At 39.5% G+C, this 18,267-nt stretch overlaps 2 protein-coding genes across 2 annotated transcripts; one reads left to right on the top strand and one right to left on the bottom strand.

The window, feature by feature from the left end:
* Positions 1–7,901: 7,901 nt before the first annotated feature.
* On the top strand, positions 7,902–13,926 carry LOC133740616 (uncharacterized). The gene is made up of 14 exons (XM_062168561.1): positions 7,902–8,341; positions 8,493–8,602; positions 8,679–8,741; positions 8,833–9,010; positions 9,104–9,208; positions 9,303–9,433; positions 9,532–10,099; positions 10,630–10,698; positions 10,880–10,956; positions 11,675–11,953; positions 12,042–12,381; positions 12,466–12,618; positions 12,731–13,264; positions 13,439–13,926. The coding sequence occupies exons 1-14, from the start codon at positions 8,027–8,029 to the stop codon at positions 13,625–13,627; spliced, it is 3,111 nt and encodes a 1,036-aa protein (XP_062024545.1). The 5' UTR covers positions 7,902–8,026; the 3' UTR covers positions 13,628–13,926.
* A 370-nt stretch (positions 13,927–14,296) lies between these two features.
* LOC133740618 (ras-related protein RABA5b) lies at positions 14,297–16,685 on the bottom strand. Its single transcript, XM_062168562.1, has 2 exons — positions 16,223–16,685; positions 14,297–14,791 (listed from the first exon to the last, which is right to left on the bottom strand). Exons 1-2 carry the CDS (start codon positions 16,554–16,556, stop codon positions 14,484–14,486), a joined length of 642 nt encoding a protein of 213 aa, XP_062024546.1. The 5' UTR covers positions 16,557–16,685; the 3' UTR covers positions 14,297–14,483.
* Between the last annotated feature and the right edge of the window lie 1,582 nt (positions 16,686–18,267).

Here is an 18,267-nt window from a genome sequence, read left to right as displayed (position 1 = left end):
GCCGAACAATTGGGCTTACTATTTGGGCTTACTATTTGGGCCTACCAATCGGCCCACCAACTTCCAGCTCGGCTACGGTATGAAATTGTACATACCGTATATACGTATACATACCGTACAGACCGTATATACGTATGCATACCGTACAACTGTATATACGTATGCATACCGTACAGACCGTATATACGTATGCATACCGTACAACTGTATATACGTATGCATACCGTACAGACCGTATATACGTATGTATACCGTACATACCGTATATACGTCCGTATATCAAGCATATACGAGATCCAAAAATATTTGTAAGAGGTAAGGTTCGAACTCCCGACCTCGAACACGAAGGTTTTGCTCCCAACCACTGAAGCAAGAGCTGCCTTCATTAATATATGCTCACGTGTTATATTTATTATGTCATCAGTGACATAAATAAAATAACGGGGGAGGCAAGGTTCGAAATCTCAACCTGCCGCACGAAACCTTTGTCCCCCAACCACTGGAGCACAAGCTGTGCTTAATATAATGTGTACAAATTTTATACTTATTATGTCATAAACGAACATAATAAAAATAAACGAGAGGCGAGGTTCGAACCTCAGACCTCTTGTACACGAACTGTACACTCAACCACTCGAGCACGGCTGCTCACGTTATTATCCATACCAATCCTTTTATTTAAACCAACTGTTTCAACTGTTTCAACAATTCGGCCCAAAACATCCAAAACTGTTGCAGAAACCCAGCCCAACGTATCCAAAACTGTTACAGAAATCCGGCCCAACTCATCCAAAACTGTTTCAGAAACTCGGCCCATCATGTCCAAAACTGTTTCTGAAACTCGGCCCATCAGGCCTCCACCCACAGCTACAGTGATGCCTTGATCCGAGACAGGCCCAAGTACGGCCCACTTGTGTCACGGCTTATCCCTTCCGTGATTTACGGCAGTCAAATCTGCTTTCGGCTACAGCTGTCTGCCACAGCGCCTCGAGATTCCCTCGGTCCCCTTACACGCTCTCCACGCGCCAACAGCTTTTCCGGGTTTCGGGGCGACTTTAATCCAACGCGTGGATTGAATCTCAGAGATCGTCCATCCAACGGTGGAGATCTGCTCACCTCGTTCTATAAATAGGTGCATCTTGGAGAAAAACTGTTCACACCAAAGAAAAGAAATTTTCCCCAGCCATTCTCTCTCAAACTCTGCAGCCTTCCTCTCGAAACTCAAATCCTTTCTTCATCAATTTCAATCCTTCTCTTCTGATCTTCTCTCCCATCTAGTTGATTCAATCCCATCTTTCCTCTGAACTTTCAGATCTTCAATCTTTTCCTCCAAATCTTCAATCCTTCTTTCTCAGATCTTTTCTTCCATTTGAAGATTCGATCTCATCTTTCCTCTGAGAATCTCAGATCTCCAATCACCAGTTCAACAACTCCAATCCTTCTAACAAAATCTCCCTCAAACACTAAACCATGTATTCCTCGATTTCCACATCCTCTCACCCCATGACCCAAGAGCCACGAACTCTGCAACTAATGGAGCTCCAAACCCCGCAACAAATGGAACCACAACAACAGCAACCAACAGAGGAGGGAGGAAACACCCAAGCAGCTGGAAGTAGTGCCAACATGGATTTCTGGCGAAGCCGTACCAGGTGGATTCCTACTCCAGAACAAATAAGAATCCTCAAGGATCTTTACTATGTCAAGGGATTTAAGTGCCCAACTACAGAGCAGATTCACGAGATCTGTCTCCAGCTGAACCAGTATGGGTATGTTGAGGGTAAGAACATTTACTTTTGGTTCCAGAACGTCAGGGCTCGAGAGAAGCAGATGAATAAGTGTAATCAGGCTGCTCCAGTGCCCATGGGAACTAGTTCTCTTAGTACTGGTGGATCCATCGATCTCAATTTTGGGTCCACTGGTTCTACTGGTGCTGGTGGATCCATCGACATCAATTTTGGGCCGGCTGGTGGATCCATTGACATCAATTTTGGGTCCACTAGTTCTACTGATGATGGTAGATCCATTGATCTCAACTTTGGTTCCACCTATTCTACTGGTAATGAAGGATTTCTTGATTTAAATTTTGTTTCATAATCTTCCTCACACTTCAACACTAATACCAGTACAACTCTTTTGGCACAACAGGAGGACAAACATCCCTGCAACAACGAGGAGGAGATCACCAGGAGGTTCAAACTCTTCCTCTGTTCCCCGTGCACGGCGAGGACGTCTTTGGTAACCTGAAGGCTACTTCCGAGGAAGGTAGCGCTTTTGGTTACTATTCTGGTGGCTCAGGCGGTTACCACAGTGGCTCAAACGTTTCTCTTGAGCTCAGCCTCAATCCATCCGGAGCTGCTGACTAGGCTTAGTATACCTTAGTCCTCGTTTTCCTTTTTTTTTTTTTTTTTTTTTTTTTTTTTTTTTTGTAATGTAAAATCAATAAGATGGTGTGCATGTTTTCTTTTCTTTTTGTTTAACCAACAACAACACCAAGGATCGAACCTTGGTCACCCAATACTATTTTCAAAACCATAAACAACTCTACTGCACACATCTTTCATAATGATGCAATAAAAACAATCACTCAAAAAGAATCCAACAATCAATTAAGTCGCATCGAGGTCTAGCTAGTATCCTCTGAGTCAAACCAAACACAACAATTTCATCGATAGGATTAGGGATTAATAAAGCTAAACACTTCCTGAGTTAGCTAGGAAAAACCCACATCTTTAGAGTTACACTTACAACTCTAAAAAAAATCTCGATCATTCCATCTATCAATTGCTTCAACAAGCAATATGTACCATCTTAGCATCCACTAATCGATAATGGTACAACACTCAGTATCTCACCCACGAATCACCTCACTGCTCATTTGGTGGTAAGTCAACATCTAGTGGGTCAAAATTCTGTGATTATAGCACTTCACACTAACCACGTCATAATCCATAATCTGTCCTCATAACAGTATCTGGCCTCATAAATTAGTTATACAACACTAGCACTCCTAGAGTTGAAAACAACGTTATTACCTAAGCTCATACATCAACACAATGTCTCTTCACAGTCAATCCTATCACGAGGTCATATCAATCTTTCCATAAGTCAACCATACACAAAATCCATCATAGTAACAACAAATTATGCATTACTACTCAACAATAGTCAGTGAAGCAGCACTCCACAATAATTTCCAATACCATCCGCAGACCTCAAACCACACCCCGACATTTAGCTAATATATAGTAGCTATCCTAAACACCAAACAACTGTGCATGAATGAATGCTCCATTATAACACAATTCCATCACTAAGCAACCAATAACTGCTAAGTATTCTTCAACTCAAAACATCTGCATATCCAACTAATGGAAAGTATCACAACTACTAGTCAAGTACTCGTAACGACTTTAGATACAAGCATTGGTCAAACACCATGACCCCAACAACCAACGACTACAATGCACATAAGGATACTGTTTTTCGTGGAAACCATCCTCAATAACTCCACCAGAGTTTAATCCAAAGGTTTCCATTCCTCAAAGGTTATAACTCAAAGAAGCTACACAAACTCCACCACTTCACTTACAAAGTCAACCTATGCCATGATCACTTAACATACTACCCTTATTAAAGGTAACATAAGTATCTCCCAAATTACATCACTACACTCGTACACCAATATAGTCTTGAGAATTCTGTCTCATAATTTCTCACACTCCTATCATCTTGAGTTGGTGAGATCAATTCTCTTTTCAACTATTCCTAGGGTCTCAATCTCTTTCACCATTTCAACCCAAGAATAACATCCATCACATCAACTACAGGTAGACTAGGCAACTCAACCTCTAATGCCTCCACCTCATCCTCAACTGTCTCCATAGAAAGATCCTGTCCCTACATCAGACTCGACCTCTACCTCACCGACTCATCAGAGTTAAATCCAGAGGTTCCTATTCCTCGAAGATCACAACTCGCGGAAACTAAACTTATTCTAATACGAACTTAGTAGACAACTCTACCGTCCTACGGACTTACACGTTGTCTAGACCCCATACTAAGACATACCCAATGATTATACCAGTACCGAAGAGTATATGATGGGGATCCGCTGCAGACGGGCCATCACTCGGGAGGTACTGATTATCACCAAATATGTACCTTACGCTCTGATACCAAACTGTCACGCCCCGGATTTTGAATGATAAATTCAAATCCGAAACCTGAATAATTACAATTACAAAATCCAAATCTCGAAACTTCGAGTTCATTATTACAATTCACTCTCACAATATATTATAAAGCTCAAATGAGCATAACACACCTCACAACTTACAATTGTTGTAAAACTCTAACAATTGCTCTAACCGCGCGATCACCGTCCTGGTTCTCCTGTCCTGTAGGATTACCCGCTACACAATTTGAATAGTGTACCGGGAGTTGCAACAACACAAAACCCGGTAAGCTTTTTACAGCCAGTATGAGTAAACAAGAAAGAACTGTTGATTTATTAGATTTCAAGACTACCACAAACCCACGTTACTTTCTCACTCTCATATATATATATAGACACTTATGAGTTACTCTCAATTTAGCTCATAAGATCACTCACTCTCATATATATATGTAGACACTTATGAGTTACTCTCAATTTAGCTCATAAGATCACTCACTCTCATATATATATATAGACACTTATGAGTTACTCTCAAATTCGCTCATAAGATTTCCCAACATTTGGTAGACAGACTCATATATATATATAGACCCTTATGAGTTACTCTCAATTTCCCTCATAAGGTTACCATATATATATTGACACTTATGAGTTACTCTCAATTTCACTCATAAGGTCACTCCACATTTGGCAGACAGACTAGAGCTCTAACTGAACGTAACCACTCGTCCGGCCACAGACGTGATTACGATTTAATACTATTAATAACCACCAGCCCGGTACGAGAGCGTGATTCACTAATAGATGCCATGGTCACCTCGTGACCTAGTGATCTCCACAGATCACAACAATTTATTGTTCCTCAACAATAAAACTCAACACCTCTCACAATATATTGTTTCTCAACAATAAACTCAATACCTCTCACACTGTATTGTTTCTCAACAATAACTCAACACAACTCCAACAATACATATTATTTCACGTAAATAATATATATATAGACATTCACACAGGAATGTCTAGTAACACCAACAATAGTTCATATGATTGCAACAAAATAAGCAATTAATTGTATTGGGTTCGTAATATGAACCACGTGAGGTTTACTCACCTCGATAATCCCGCTGCGTCTTCAATTCAGCTCAAAATACGATCCACAATCGTCCACCAACTCAAACCGTCAATCACCTAGTCAGATACGATCTTAACTTAGCAATCATTCATAAACCACACATATACGGAAATCCAACGGTCGGATTCTAATTTAATGATGATCCAACGGTCAGATCGAATTTATATGATGATCCAACGGTCGGATCCTCACGGATCGCCCTTAGGATCATCCTCCAAAATTATCACGAAGATCCAACGGTCGGATCTTCCTGAATCGTCCTTACAAACATCTCCACAAATTTTTATGGAAATCCGACGGTCGGATTCTCACGAATCGCCTTCCGAAACACTATTTCACAATTATACGAAGATCCAACGGTCGGATCTTCGTCCGTGACCTCTCAAAGTCATCAGAACAGTCATACGATCAACATATCAAAACTACAAGTCCATCGGACTGTCCGATCTTCAAGAAACATTAATCGAACGATCGAAATTAATCGAAATCATAAAATTCATAACTAAATCATACGATATCCAAAAATTGCGTATAATATATCGAAATGATCGTATCGACATGTAGAACACAAAAATGGACAGAAACTGTCCTTGGGGTGGCCGGAGGTCGCCGGAAACCACCATCACAGTGGCGGCACCGCCACCCATTCAAAGTCAAAATTAGCCAAAACTTCCAACATGAAAGTTCTTTATTTTTACATGCTGGTCAATATTCATAACTAGCACAAGATCAGAAATTAATGGGAAGAGGTTGAAAAATACCAAAACAGTCGAGTTGGCCGGAAAATCTGCAGAAACCGGCGAGCTCCAGTTTGACGTAAAAAGGTCCTCCAATGGCTTCGATCCCTTCTGGATATTTGTTCAGAAGTTCAAGGTGAGCTCTCCAGTTCAAGAATCACTCAAAACGAACCTCCACAACTCGAGATATCGAGCTCCACAGTCCGGTTTCGATCTAGGTCGGGTTGAGCTTCCAGTCGCCACCACAAGCCACGCCGCCGTGCAAGGTTACTTCTGGGAGCTTCAGGAAGTTGAGGTGAGCTCGTGGGTGAAGTTTGATGAGCTTTGGTGGCTTGTAGCTCGAGATATCAAGCTTCGAACCAAAACTGGGCTGAATCGGACTCGTGCCTCCGCCGTCGTTTCCGGTCGTACCGCCGCGCAAGGCTGCCTCCAGCATCTGCGCAAGGTTGAGGCGAAACTAATGGCGGTGGTCCGACGCCGTTTGGTGGACTAAGGGAGGAGCTATTGATCGAAGAGCTGCTGCTCTGTTTTTTTTCTTCGTTTCGGATGCGAGGGAGAACGAGAGAGAGAGAAAGAATAAGAAAAAAGAGAAAAAGAAAAAGAAGGAAGGAGACCCGGAGGAAAGGAAAAGGAAAAGGAAAAGGAAGAAAAAGAAAAGAAAAAAAAAGAGAATCCGAGGAAAAGAGATTATAAAAAAAAGAATCTCATATTTCCAAAATTCGTAACATAATCGTACGAACTCCAAAAATTTCGTTCGACATATGCACGCGATCATATCGACGAGCTCTACAACTTTTATGAAGGAAGTTTTCCCAAATTTTGAACGTATAAAAAGTCAACTTTGTTGACCCCCTAAAAACGTTCGTTTTCGAAAATAAAATCGTTCGAACTAATTCCACAACTTTTCCAAGCTTCGTACTCGCTCCTACTATCGTGAAATCATTTCTAAAAAACCATGGAATTTAATTGGGATTTTCCGGGGTATTACAACTATGACTTCTGATTTTATGCGTGTTGGTTATTTCCTGAATTAATTTTCTATGCATGATTAATGTTCTTATTAGTTTAATTGGGAAGTGCAGTGATGGATGAGACTTGTAGAAAGTTGAGAAATATTATTCCGTATTGTGGGGATAAAGACATCTTGTTAAGAGTAGAGATGAGTGATTCATTTGATTTCTTTGTGTGTGATTTCAAATGATTTGGAGTTAATGATTTTGGTGATCGATTATCGAGATTGTGGTTTTCTTTGTGGATGTTGAAATTGTTGGTTGTTACTTGAGTTAAAAGTACTGTGTTATAATAAATCAACCATTCTTTCTTTTACTCATACTGGCTGTCAAAAGCTTACCGGGTTTTGTGTTGTTGCAATCCCGGTACACTATTCAAACGGTGTAGCGGATAATCCTACAGGACTGGAGAATTCAGGAAGGTGATCGAACCGTGTAGAGTAGCTGCTTTGTAATACTCTGATTTTCAGTTGTGAGGTTTGTTATGCTCATTAGAGCTTTACAATTTACTTTGTACGAGTGAGTTGTAATAATTAACTCGAGGTCTTCGAGTTTTGAATTTGAGCGTGAGTGGCGAGGTTGTTTCTGAGAAAAAAAAATTCAGAACGTTTATTTGTTTAAGTTGTTTAATTCATGTTTCGGATTTGAATTTGTTATTCAAAATTCGGAGCGTGACAGAGTAACCTAAGCATGTTCCTCTAAAAAAAAAAAAAGGGTGTTTGTACCAATAAAGATTGAGTTGTGTCGAAACTTTTTTGCTTTTATTATTTTGTTTCTTCCATCAAAAAAATAAAGTTAGACGAAAATTTTGTTAACCCCCAGGTCACGCCACCAAAAATCGTCTATCCGATTCCTGGCATATGCGTCGACAGACCGAACTCGATTCCCTTAATATACCCCTATCACAATCCTCTTGTTTTGGTAATAAAATTGAAAACAAAAAAAAGAAAAAAACCGCAGACAAATGCAGAGTCCCTATCACCGCGCCTCTTCGTCCCCTTCCCGAATGGAATCGCTACAAAGCCGAGTGGAGTCATGGCTGAGGGATTGGGAGAAGCGAGCCAAGCTCTGGAAGGTGTCCTGGGGCCCACTCCAGTGGAGGATGAGGTGGCCTTGGATTCTCAACGACGGCGACAGGCAGCAGCGGAAGAGGATCCACGAGGAGTACGAGCGTCGCCGGAAGCAGCTCCACGATCTCTGCGCCGCCGTCAAGGCTGACTCCGTCTCCGACTTGCAGGACATTTTCTGCTGCATGGTGCTCTCAGAGTGCGTGTATAAGGTGAAACCTAAACTAGCCCCCTCGCATTGATTTTGAATAAATCTAACTGAGTCCACAATCTGATTCTGTAGCATTGATTTCGAATAACCTAACTAAGTCTGCAATTTGCATGTGATTGTTATTGAAACCTGTAATGTGCTTCGTTTCATAGAGACCTGCTTCGGACTTGGTTCGCGCGGTGAACAAATTCAAGGCTGACTTTGGAGGACAGATTGTTGCGCTGGAGCGTGTGCAGCCTTCTTCTGATCACGTTCCTCACAGGTATATTTTTGTTGCTCTACCTCAATTAAACAAAGTTCGAGTTCATTTAGTTGATTCTGCATTTTGATGTTTGCAGTTACTTGTTGGCGGAAGCAGGTGATACATTGTTTGCTTCCTTCATTGGAACCAAGCAGTACAAGTAAGTGAGATTTGGTTTGTGAAAGTTCATTCAGCACTGTTACATTGATACTTATGAGTTCATTGATGGTTTGTTATTGAATATCGTGAAGGGATGTGATGACCGATGCGAACATACTGCAAGGTGCTATATTTCATGAGGATCCTGTGGAGGATACTGATGGGACTAATCCACCTGGAAGTCGTAAGGGAAATGGGGAGAATTCGTTTAATCCTCTTGAATCAAAAACGAAGCAAGTAAATAATAAAGCTAAACCTGCTGCTCATCGGGTATAATGCAGTCTATTTGTTTGAACTTTGGATCACTTTCTGCCTATACAGAATGATTTCCTAACCTACAGTTGTTCAAATTGTTATCTTTAGGGGTTCTTGGCTCGTGCTAAAGGTATACCTGCTCTGGAGCTGTACAGGCTTGCTCAAAAGAAAAAACGGAACCTTGTATTATGTGGACACTCACTTGGTGGAGCAGTAAGTGTGATTAGCTTCACTGCTTAAGCATTAGTGACTCCTTTGCTTGTTGTTACTTCAATTTCTTACCATCCATGTGCTCTTGCTTATCTAGGTAGCAGTATTAGCTACCCTTGCTATTTTGAGGGTTGTTGCTGCTTCTTCTTCATCTAAGGAGAATGGAACTGTTCGAGTCAAATGTATTACATTTTCCCAGCCCCCTGTTGGCAATGCCGCTTTAAGAGAGTAGGTTTCAGATCTAATTATTCAAGCTTATTCTTTTCCTCTGAGTCCTCTTATTATGACTTAACACGTCTCTATGTTTTTATTCATATCTTTTACAGTTATGTTAATAGAGAGGGGTGGGAGCATTACTTCAAAAGTTACTGCATTCCAGAAGATCTGGTGCCCCGCATCTTGTCTCCTGCCTATTTTGACCATTATAATGCACAACCTCTTTCAATGCCTGCTGGAAATGAAACTACTAAGAAATCCATGTTAAGAAGTGAGGAAGCAGTAGGAAAACGTAAAGTGAATGATGGGGAGCAGTTGGTTCTGGGTTTGGGACCTGTACAGAGTTCTATGTGGAGACTTTCAAGACTTGTTCCTTTAGAAGGTGTAAGAAGACAGTTTAATAAATACAGAGGAAGGAAAGTTGCATCTGTCGAAACATCTTCTCAGTCGGATTCTGTTGCAACAACTATAGTAGATGATGACATAGTTGAACCAGAGTCTCTAGAAATCCAAGAGGGTTCTGATGGTATATCTCTTAAGCCCATCTCTGACATTGATAAAGACATGCCAGATGTGGCGTCAAATGGAAAGTTAGCTAGTAAAAGCACCACTAGTAGCGGGGATGACAGGAGATGGCGTAGAGTGCCTTCTTTACCTTCATACATACCATTTGGAGAGGTATATGATAAACTGTGATAACTGTTTCCCTAATAGTTTTCTGAACTTAGGTGTTTGCATCAGAGATTGAAAACAAGGCTGTGAAAGTACTTAATTAAGAGTTCTCAATAGCATCTATTTTACGGTTCCGTCATTAGTGCTCTATTCTAAGCTAACTTGTATGCTTGAATAGGAAACATGTAATAGGTGTTTCATGAACTATTGTGCTCACTGTAATCCCTCACCCCCTCCCCCAAAAAAAAAAAAAAAAAAATCCTCACGGAAAAAGAAAAATAAAAAAGAAAGAAAGAAGGGGACACCAGGTTTGCCGTCTGGTCTTGTACAGCCAGTGAAATGTTTTAATTCCATAGTTGTCCCACGGGGAGAAATACAACTTCAAGGTGGTAGTTATCATAGTTGTCCCTCATAAGTTTTTCATTATGTTCTGTTTTGCCAATTAACTTTGTAATTGGGATCTTCATTGTGTATCCTTATCATTTTAATTATTTCTTTGGGTTGTGAGCTCATCAGAATTGTTTATTTTCTGCCAGCTTTATCTCTTGGAAGATTCATCAGTGAAGTCACTATCAGATGCAGAGTACTCAAAGTTGACGACATCGGTATGAGCTTCCTTTGCTTGACCATCATCTGTATTTTTTTTTTTTTTGTGGAGATTACAAGTTTTTCTCCTGCATTGAGTTTTTCATTTTACGGTTCTGATTGTTCACAAGTAGTTGTCAGTTTTAGTAGATTCTGGAATTTCTCATTTTATTAGCTTTCTTCTGGCAAAGGCATTTTCAGGTCAAATCTGTGATTGCGGAACTGAGGGAAAGATTTCAGTCACATTCAATGAAGTCATATAGGTCTCGATTCCAGAGGTAACAGATGATTCTACATTTCAAAGTTCCTCTAAATTAATCTGATTTGGATTTGTGCCTGTGTTTTTTTCCATTCCTTTGCAAATTGGTATTATTTTGGTTGCTGGACTTTTGTTGGCATACTTGACTATTTAACAACTTCTAGATTTTGTCTGCCTTTCAACTTTATCAGTTTTGTTTTTTTTCTTCATTTCCTGGCATCCTCTTTTCATTATGATATCTTAATTTCTAAAATTCTCTCAGACCACATTTGGACCAGGGTCATTGACCAAGCACTTAACATATAATAATATAAGGTAGAGTGTGATTATTAATAAACGTTAATCTCTATATCTGCATTACAAGTTGTAATGTAGTATGGGAGCAGCATATCTAGTTTGAAATCTTCACTCCCTTGCCTTGGAATTTACTATACATAGAGTTGCTTTCACATCCAAGAAGTCAATACTCCACTAGACTATGAAGTCTCCATAATTTTTTTCTTGTCTGCCACAGATAACATTCTTAGACCTTCTCCTTTGATCAGCCATAACATATACCAAATGATGTTCGAATTTTTTAATTGTGGGCAATTGCCTAAGTTTTAAGGTCTACTTCCAATTTGAAATTTCTGCAAATGTTGCTTTGAAAAGGCAATCCAATGTTTGCCATTTTGACATCATTATCATGTAGTTAATTCGTTAGTATTTTGCTTGATGTGATACGGTTGCTGCTGCAGAATCTATGACCTTTGCATGAGAGATGATACCTCACTTTTTTCGGGAATAGAGCAACAACAGTTTCCGCATCTACAGCAATGGCTTGGTCTTGCAGTTGCAGGAAATGTGGAGCTTGGGCATATTGTTGAGTCTCCAGTTATTCGGACAGCTACTTCAGTTGCTCCTCTTGGATGGAATGGCATACCTGGTGAGAAAAATGGAGATCCACTAAAAGTGGATATCACTGGTTTTGGATTGCATCTTTGTACACTTGTTCACGCCCAAGTGAATGGTAACTGGTACTGGTCTTTACAACTTTATCACAACCTCCTTGGATATCTCTATGCATGCAATATTATACTCATCTGATATTATATCTTCATTTAGGTGTTCAACTACTGTAGAATCCTTTCCTTCAACCCCAACTTACTCTTCAGATTATGGAGAGAAGCCAGAACTACAAAAAATGCGAGTGTTAATTGGAGCTCCTTTGAGACAGCCACCTAAGCATCAAATGGTAGCAGATTCTTTGCTGCATGTGTTTCCTTCTATTGATCCCAACACAACTACTCTTAATAGGGAGCACATATCAGGACCATTTATTGAAGAAAAGTCCATCCGTCCTGAAGGTTTAAGCGACTTTTCCATATTTTGTACCAGTGATTTTACCACAGTTTCTAAAGAGGTTCATGTGAGAACTCGTAGGGTGCGGTTACTTGGCCTTGAGGTATTGAAGATTTTAATTCATGGTCAAAAGAATTGATCTTTATATTTTATTTTCAACGTAGTGACTCACATGATGTGACTGTAGGGTGCCGGTAAGACTTCTCTTCTCAAGGCAATATTATCTCAAGGCAGGATAACCAACATTCCCAATATTGAAAATCTGCTTCCAGAGGCTGATGTCCAAGATGGTATTTCTGGTGGCTTGTGCTTCTGCGATTCGGCAGGGATAAATTTGCAGGTATTTCCTCCTTGTCAAGGAATATCTTATTTCGTTTCTGTTTCATGTGTATTATTTATGTTATCCTCCTTTCCCACGAGTTATTGTCATATCTCTGGATTTCGTATTACAGGAGCTGAATTTGGAGGCCACTCGTCTCAGAGATGAACTCTGGACAGGAATTCGTGATCTTAGTCGAAAGACAGACTTGATTGTTCTTGTTCATAACCTGTCTCATAGAATACCTCGCTGTAATGACTCAAATGGATCACAGCAAAAGCCGGCCATTTCACTTCTACTGGATGAGGCTAAATCTGTTGGAATTCCTTGGGTTCTTGCTATAACAAATAAGTTTTCTGTCAGTGCTCATCAACAGAAAGCATCGATTGATGCTGTTGTCAAGTCCTATCAAGCATCTCCAAGTAACACTGGAGTTATCAATTCCTGTCCGTATGTGATGCCTAGTGCTGCAAGTACTATGTTATGGGGTGCAAGCGTTGAAGATGCTGATGGGAGGTCAGGCGCACAAAAGCTTCTCTTTGCTCCCATCAATTTTGTTAAAAGGCCTTTTCAGAAGAAAGAAATTATACTCCCAGTCGAGGGTGTCAATTCTCTTCGTCAAATAGTTCATCATGTGCTTCGTAGCCGTGAGGAAGAATCCTTACAGGTAAGCCACATATAACCAATCTTATGTTGCTTCCCTTTCAGAATTGCATCTTTTCTGGGGGACATACCCTAAAGACCAGTTATGTGTTTCCTATTAATTCGTTCATTTTTTGTGGTTGGGTGGCCTGATTATGTGTCAACTCATTCCCCTTGCTCAATATTTTTCATTTTGAAGGAACTTGCGAGAGACAGGCTTTTGGTTGAATTATCACGAGACCGTGCATTGGCTATGAATGCAAGTCGTGATTCTAAAGCCAAGGAAAATTCACTTTCAGCTGCAACTGTAGGAGCTTCCCTTGGAGCTGGTCTTGGCATTGTTTTAGCTGTTGTCATGGGAGCAGCGTCTGCCTTGAGGAAGCCTTAGAAACTCCCCTTTGGAGAAAAAAATAGTTAAAGATATCTGTGCTAGAGGAGTTGTTTATAGGAATCTCACCTTGTTTTAAGCTACTGCTAGTGGATTCTAGGCCATTTGTTCATTTTGTTACCGTTAAATTTATTACAGGGTAGAAAATAGTTTTTGTAGACAGTATTTATTATTGCTTTCTGGTTCATAATGTATAGCAAATTCTTTATTTATCTGTTGAGGAAATAGGTATTTATTTCAGGCAATCTGTGTACAATTCCATCACTTTGTATGAAAAGTTAAATTACATTGTTGAGTCCTCTTCAGCTATCCAGTTAATTTTGTAATATTGCTCGAGATATTAGAATCAGTAGTGGTATGAATCCATAACTATATTGAACAAAGCAACTACTTTCAAACTAAAATTTCTGAATATGAGCCTTCATTTGGATATTGTTTGCAATTCAATAAATCCGGCAGTGAAGGAATTCAGTGTAACAGGACGTGCAAATTCAAAACTAATCATTTTGTTGAACAATTTTTGTGTGTTTCCACCGTACCATGAGAAATAAAAGCATCTATGATGCATGCTTGTTTCTATTCCTGTCACAATACCCACTCCACTCCCATTGAACAGAACGTAAATTGACTGCATGATTTAGAAGCAGAACACAACGAGGAACTTCAAAGTTATGAACACTATGAAAAATAGTCTTATTGATAGCTAATCCCCAACGACAGATTAATGACCACCAGAGTCATCAATAACCCTAGTAATCACCTGCCAAACAATCAAGCAATAACATTTCCTTTTCTCCTTTAGGGATGGGAAAAAGAGAACATTGTAAAGACAAATGTAAAACTGAAGGACTAGAGATCATCCGCTACAACACCGATATTTCGTCGAATCTGCCCCATTTTTCACCAGGGTTACTCGGTTAACAGACAGCTCAGCCTTGTAAGAATCAGAATTTAGGACTTTCCTGCTGACATTGTTGTAAATCTCCCGGATAACAACCTCAAAGGCCTCTTGAACATTAGTAGCATCAAGTGCAGAAGTCTCCATGAAGAATAGTCCCTTTTCTTCTGCAAGGCTCTTACCGTCTTCAATGGACACATCTCTAATATCCTCCAAATCACACTTATTCCCTACCAACATCTTTGCCACCGCAGTATCACAATGCACTGCATAATCAGTCAAGTAAGGATTAACTCTCTGGCCTAAAGAAATTCAAATGGGACATCCATTCTCATCAATTCTGTAGTTGATAACTATAAGATAGGGATAAACATAAGGAAACATGAGCTACTCCAAATCATAGACATTAGGAGAGAAGTAATGAAACTCATAAGATCTGTAAGCATTATAATCTTATGAAACATGTCATGTATCACTCCAGAACTAAGCAGAAGAGTACCTAAAATATAATACATTAATAAAACAGCAGTACATGCATTCCCTGGTGATTCTATGTGTCAAGAGTAACCATTAGCATGTTCTCATCAACAAATAAGATATCGAATGATAGAAATACTAGGATTTAAGTGGGCAGCTGTGAATTTATCAGTTTATCCCTTGCGAACATCTGAGTTTCAAAGGTCACACTACATCATATTTGAAATTACTTTTTATATCCACGTACACATCACACTTGTTAAATTGCACTCAAGTGAATATTTGGTTTCTCCAAATGCAAGTCACTTGCTTAAGAAGTATTGCCTACCTAAATAGATTAACCAAGTAGTAAATACAACATGCTTTCTAAGCAACTTTAATGGATTCAATCATTACCCACTGAAATAGCACAAGTTCATCTATTATGCACATGCAACAAAAAGACCATAAGTTGTATTTGGTTTACAAAGCATTTATTTCTGTAAAAAAAAAACTTAGCATGAGGAACAGTACAGTATAGCATCCAATTAATTCCTTAAGCTGTCCATGTTCATGTTGAGTACATTGTACAATCTAAAGGATTTGGGACCATGAAAAAAACTCTAGTGAGGGGACAAGGAAATCATTTAATCTAAATACACACAAGAACATTATCCCACTAGTTATAGATGCCAACGATATTGGAAATAGGCGATAGCCTTTCAATACGATTAAACAACCTCCACGTTATGCAATCTACCACTCATAAACTAGACCTTAAATTCTTCACCTAACTTCTTACTTTCACTCCCTAAGAAGACCACATCTAGCCTACCTTCCTTATCAACATTGGCAATAAATATCACCCACAAAATAAGTAGCATTTCTCACTCGGCATTCCTGCAACCTATTGTTGCAGCAGTTTACATCCAACTTAACCACCCCCTTTATCTTCATCTCGAACGTGAAAGTCTGGCTTCATTAATTCTCAGTACATCCTTTTCAGGAAGCACATATCATTTTCCCAATTATCTTATCATAACCTTCCCAATTACACAAACAACTGAAACAACACACACACACACACACACACACACTATTGAATAAAATAACAAAAGCAAAGGATACCCTTTGCCTATATGCAGACATAGAACTCAGAATCACTAAACTTTGCTCCATTTTCTCACAAACCGTTCAAACAAGCAACAACAACAACAAAAAAGGGTACCCAAAAAACTTACTGGTAAGCTCATTAAGCCAGCGCTCCACACTCTCAAAAGTAGTCTTCCTACTGATATCATACACCACAAGCGCGCCCACCGCGCCTCTGTAGTAAGCAGACGTCACAGCCCGGAAGCGCTCTTGCCCCGCCGTGTCCCAGATCTGGGCCTTGACCTCTTTGCCGTCGATTTCCACAGCCTGGGTCTGAAACTCGACCCCAATTGTGGCCTTGGAGTTTTGATCGAACTCGTTCCTAGCGAACCGAGACAGCAGGTTGGACTTGCCGACGGCGGAGTCGCCGATGAGGACCACCTTGAACAAGTACTCCTCGCCTCCGGCTTCGTCGTCCGCCATTTGGGTCTGGGAGAGAGGTAGTGGAGGAGGGGTTTTGGAATTTTGTGGGGGGAGAGAAAGTGAGAGTGTGGTTTAGCTTTGCAGTGGAGAAAAGGTTGAGACTTTTGAGTATAGAGGACAAGCCGCGTAATTGGCGGGTTATAATTTGGGGAGTTAAGTGGGTTTTATTACAGGGGACGGAAATGAAGGTTTAAGGTTTGTTTATGGGGATGGTTGTGGCGGTTACGCGGTTAAGTGGATCGCTTACCCGCTTTAAAAGTCAGGATTTTAAGACACCCACCATGTGTCTTGGCTTGATGGTGGCAGAAATACATGAAATTAGGGGAAAATAAATTCTTCGGTTTTTTTTTTTACTCAGATTGTTTTGGCCGAGAGGCTAGTTTTGTTGTTGATGATTTAATACACCTCTATGATGACATTTCACTGTGAAACAATCAAAGTTTAACCACTCTAGGTGGGTTTTTAAGCATTACATTTGAATAAGAAGGTGGGATACTTGGAGGTATTAGAGCATCTTATATTTTCTCTTACAAAATAGCGACAATTCCTTCTTCATGTTGAAAAGTGGATTAGTTAAAAAAAAAAAAAAAAATCAAGAACGTTTCAAGCCTTGAGCATTTGACTATAGAATTTTAGTGAAGATGGGGGTTTTAATTACAGAGCTACTAGCTTGGCTTGCAGGGTTTGTATATGCTTTGTTAAAATTTGCTTCGCGCAAATGCAATAGAATCACCTGTAATACTGAATATAAAAAAATAAAAAATAAAAACGCAGGATCAATCCTTAGTAATTTAGAACTAGGGTTCATACTTGATGAATCCATGAATTAGCAAATTTCAAGCAATAGCCTTATGCAATTATCTAAGTTGCTTAGTATGAACTCCTTATAAATGGGGCAATGACTGAATGTTCTGTTAACGAAGAGAGGGTAGGGACTATTTTTTTACCTATATATAGAATGGTTGATCACTTAGACTCTTCCTATAGTAAAAGTCATAAGCGCCCCAACCTCTATAAAATACTACATGTTTCGATCATAGCAGATAAATAATCATATACTTATCTCTAATAGATTTTCATAACAAGGATAACATGTAAAAGTTTACTTCATATCGCATGTTAGAAAGGCATGAGGGAAAGCATTAGGATGCTTAGAAAGGCATATTGAGACGTATCCCAAGGACAAATCTTAAGTAATCAATCAGCTTATATTTCTAAGATCCAGCTACTAGGAAGATATGTGGACTGTAACCAATGTTGATGCTATACATGTTTTGGCCACACCTTTATGCCGAATTAACTTGCATACAACATACCAAGAACTCAAGAAGGTCTTGTTGCATGAAAGTGGGGATTTGAAGGAAAAAATAAACACACAAACATTATAAGCTCTGAAATGGAATAACTAATGATTTTGCAATGGAATGAGATGGATCGTATGAAATGGTTCTCAAATTAATTTCGGGCTCTTTAACCGGGTGTAATTTGTCCCTACTGCCATAGCCAACTAGAAACTACGGATCATCTATATATTTTTACATTGTCCTTACTCTCAGAAAATATGGTCTTTCCTCCCTCATCATCTGCAATCTTTACATTGGAATCTTTCTTACATATATTGGCTCAATTCTAATAACAATTAATATTCATTAAATCTAGAACAGATTTTTCTTCATAAATTATAATCTTTGGTAAGCAAGAAACAACTTTA

Source organism: Rosa rugosa, chromosome 3 (assembly GCF_958449725.1).
Source record: "Rosa rugosa chromosome 3, drRosRugo1.1, whole genome shotgun sequence".
In the NCBI taxonomy this organism is placed as follows: domain Eukaryota; kingdom Viridiplantae; phylum Streptophyta; class Magnoliopsida; order Rosales; family Rosaceae; genus Rosa; species Rosa rugosa.
Note: the sequence above shows the minus strand (reverse complement) of the source record. Positions and strands in the feature narration are given on the sequence as shown.